The 2,720-nt window shown below is 41.5% G+C and overlaps 1 protein-coding gene across 1 annotated transcript; it reads right to left on the bottom strand.

Moving 5' to 3' along the window:
* Window positions 1-405: 405 nt before the first annotated feature.
* Window positions 406-2,304, bottom strand: LOC101298430 (ninja-family protein AFP3-like). The gene is made up of 2 exons (XM_004301063.1): window positions 1,992-2,304; window positions 406-797 (listed from the first exon to the last, which is right to left on the bottom strand). Exons 1-2 carry the CDS (start codon window positions 2,302-2,304, stop codon window positions 406-408), a joined length of 705 nt encoding a protein of 234 aa, XP_004301111.1.
* Between the last annotated feature and the right edge of the window lie 416 nt (window positions 2,305-2,720).

Below are 2,720 nucleotides of genomic sequence, written 5' to 3'. Positions count from 1 at the left end.
AACACTCGTATCTTCACAAACCTTGAGAGGGGATTATATCATTTCTTTGGCTCCAAGCCAGCCTGCTAGTGACGCATGTAAACAGATAATAAAGACAGGTTGAACCAGCCCTTAGGCTTGGTAGATTTTTAAGAAAATCATGCCAAACACAAACAGGATGAACCATTTAAAAACCCAATTAAGCACATAACTGCCAAATATTTGCGAAACTGAAACATGTACAGCAGGAAAATTAAGGGTCTCTACATGCATATGTAAGTTAGTCTATGCCCTTAGACAATTGCTTTATTCAGTTAATTACCCAAGGTCCATTTATAATGATGAACTACAAGTTAACTGAGGAGGTTCATTTCTTAACATCCCACAGGGGGCCGACCGCATCGCCACTACCATAGACATAGTTATTCAAATGGAAACAGTGATTTGCTTCAAGGGGTTTCCGGCCACATTGCCTCCGGCGTGGTTGACAAACTCTGCTGGAGACTGGAAAAGGCCATGGCAAAGACATACGATTCTCACTTTTCCTGTAAGATACTTGTACAAATAGCCCTCGACCCTCTTCCCATCAGCACTAATGGTTTTCACATGAGGCATAATGGTGTTCCTCCTATAGCGCCTAATCGGCCTTGCAACATTGCGATTATAGAGTCTATCCCTCCTTGGTGGATCTTGTTGAGGGTCATCAGCATTCTCTTTAGCTATCATTGAGCTGGTCACTGCAGGCCGGTTGGAGCTCCCGTCTGTAGACATAAGCTCACCACTGACTGTGCTGCTTGTTGCAGCCAGGCGTCCTGATCCTGCAAGGAACTTAGCTAGATTAATTCAAAGTTAATTAAGAGGAATAATGTAGAACAAAGGTGAATGCATGCTATTAATACTATGAAGGAGTAATGATCCTTGTAAAAGCTAATATCGACAGGCATACATAACGACTTATCACCTGCAATTGGCTTATCAGAATGAAAATATATGGATCAGGTAAACCATAAAACCTAGAGAATAGAAAAACCAGTAAAGTGTTACAAATATGGCAACATTTCTCTAATTTGTCGATACGTTGTCGGATATAGATTTTTTCTTGATTAAATTTGTCGATTTGCTAATGAATTTGCTACTTAGACCGTACGTCTTCCAAAGATTTTGTCGATACAGAGGATCCTAGACCTTTTTCTTTAACATTTATCGGTATAAAGTTAAATATCAAATCTATTTTTTTTTCCTTCGATAACTGTCTGATTGACATTCTATTTAATTTTGTCGGAAAGCTTAAATCTGCAAGATTCGATACGTTAACACCCAATCATAATGTCGTCACCATTGACGAGGATTCCCCTAGTTCTCAATCCGCCCACCATCTACGTACCCTAGGCATTACACTTCACAAAATCGAATATAGGCATTACACTTTTCATCACAAAATCGAATATGCGGATATACTAACTAATAAATAGAATTAATTACGACCCTAAAATACTTCCCCATGCATGAATAATTCCTAGCCTTTCTAAAAAATTTTGGTTCCAGAATATGTTTCCCTAGTAATGTGATTGTTCCTCTTTCATTCCTCCTTCAGTATTCTTTCCAATCACTCCATGCATTCAAACCGAAAAACAACACACTGCCCGCATTCATATAGATCTATACAACCAACATATATATAATATAAAGATTCCATACCATCCAGGCATCCAAACATGCATACAGTTTCTTCAAAAACCGCCCCATATAAAACCATAGATATACTCAATTCTTCTATGAAAAAAAAACATTTTAGCAAATTCTGATGCATGCGACAGAATACATATCTTCTTTACTGTACCTCGCAGATCGAAAAAACATAACAATTGAAAAGTGCAATCAAAACCTTTCTCAATTCACCACATCAACCAACAAAATCTAACATGCCCACAATATCAACCAAATAGCACATGAATATATAAGATCAAAAATAAAATTTCCAATATCAAAAAGCAATTAAATAATGAAGTTACCTCCTGCAGAAACCAGTCCAGGCAGCCAGGCCGCCACCGCCGGCGCTCCGTTAGTCCTCTCCTTCTGAATAGTCAGCTTCAAGCTTGCAGCCATCACCCTGCTAAGAGCTTGAACTTCAGTCAGCCCCTCCCTCATCAACTCCATCTCTCTTTCCGTCGGCAGAGAAGCCGCCCTGCCGGCCCTCGGCGCCGCCGCCACCGCCACCGCATTCTCCTCCGACACAGCGCGTGCCCTGTGGGCCCCAGCGGAGTTTCGCTTGTACAGTCCACCAAGTGAGAGCCCGAGATCGTACTCCTCCTGCTGTCCCGCCATTTTCCTTCACCACAAAACATGAACAAAAATTTGTAAACTATCTTCATCGGTCACAAAAAAACACAAACACAAAAGACTAGGGATGGCAAAAGCTGTCCCCCTCAAAACAACTAGAGGTGGAAACTTTCGAAAGTAGTTTCGACCTCTGGAAGATTTGATGGTGACCGGTGGGTACTTGCTTTGTCATCATTTTAAATGACGGCAAAAGCGACCCGATCGAGTACCCACCGGACCTCCACAATGTAAGAGATTGGATCGAGGTGGCCGGTGGGCACCGACTTGTGCCATCTCTAGGAGAGAAGAAGAAGAAGAAGAAGAAGGGAGAGAGCTCTCACTAGAGTTTCTTCTTCTTTCTTGAGAGACTAGCTAGCTATGCATCTGAGGGAGAGACAGATAGTGAGGGGGATTAAATAGAG

The sequence above is a fragment of the Fragaria vesca genome, linkage group LG5 (genome assembly GCF_000184155.1).
Source record: "Fragaria vesca subsp. vesca linkage group LG5, FraVesHawaii_1.0, whole genome shotgun sequence".
NCBI classification, from domain to species: domain Eukaryota; kingdom Viridiplantae; phylum Streptophyta; class Magnoliopsida; order Rosales; family Rosaceae; genus Fragaria; species Fragaria vesca.
This window is presented reverse-complemented; position numbering and strand designations above follow the sequence as displayed.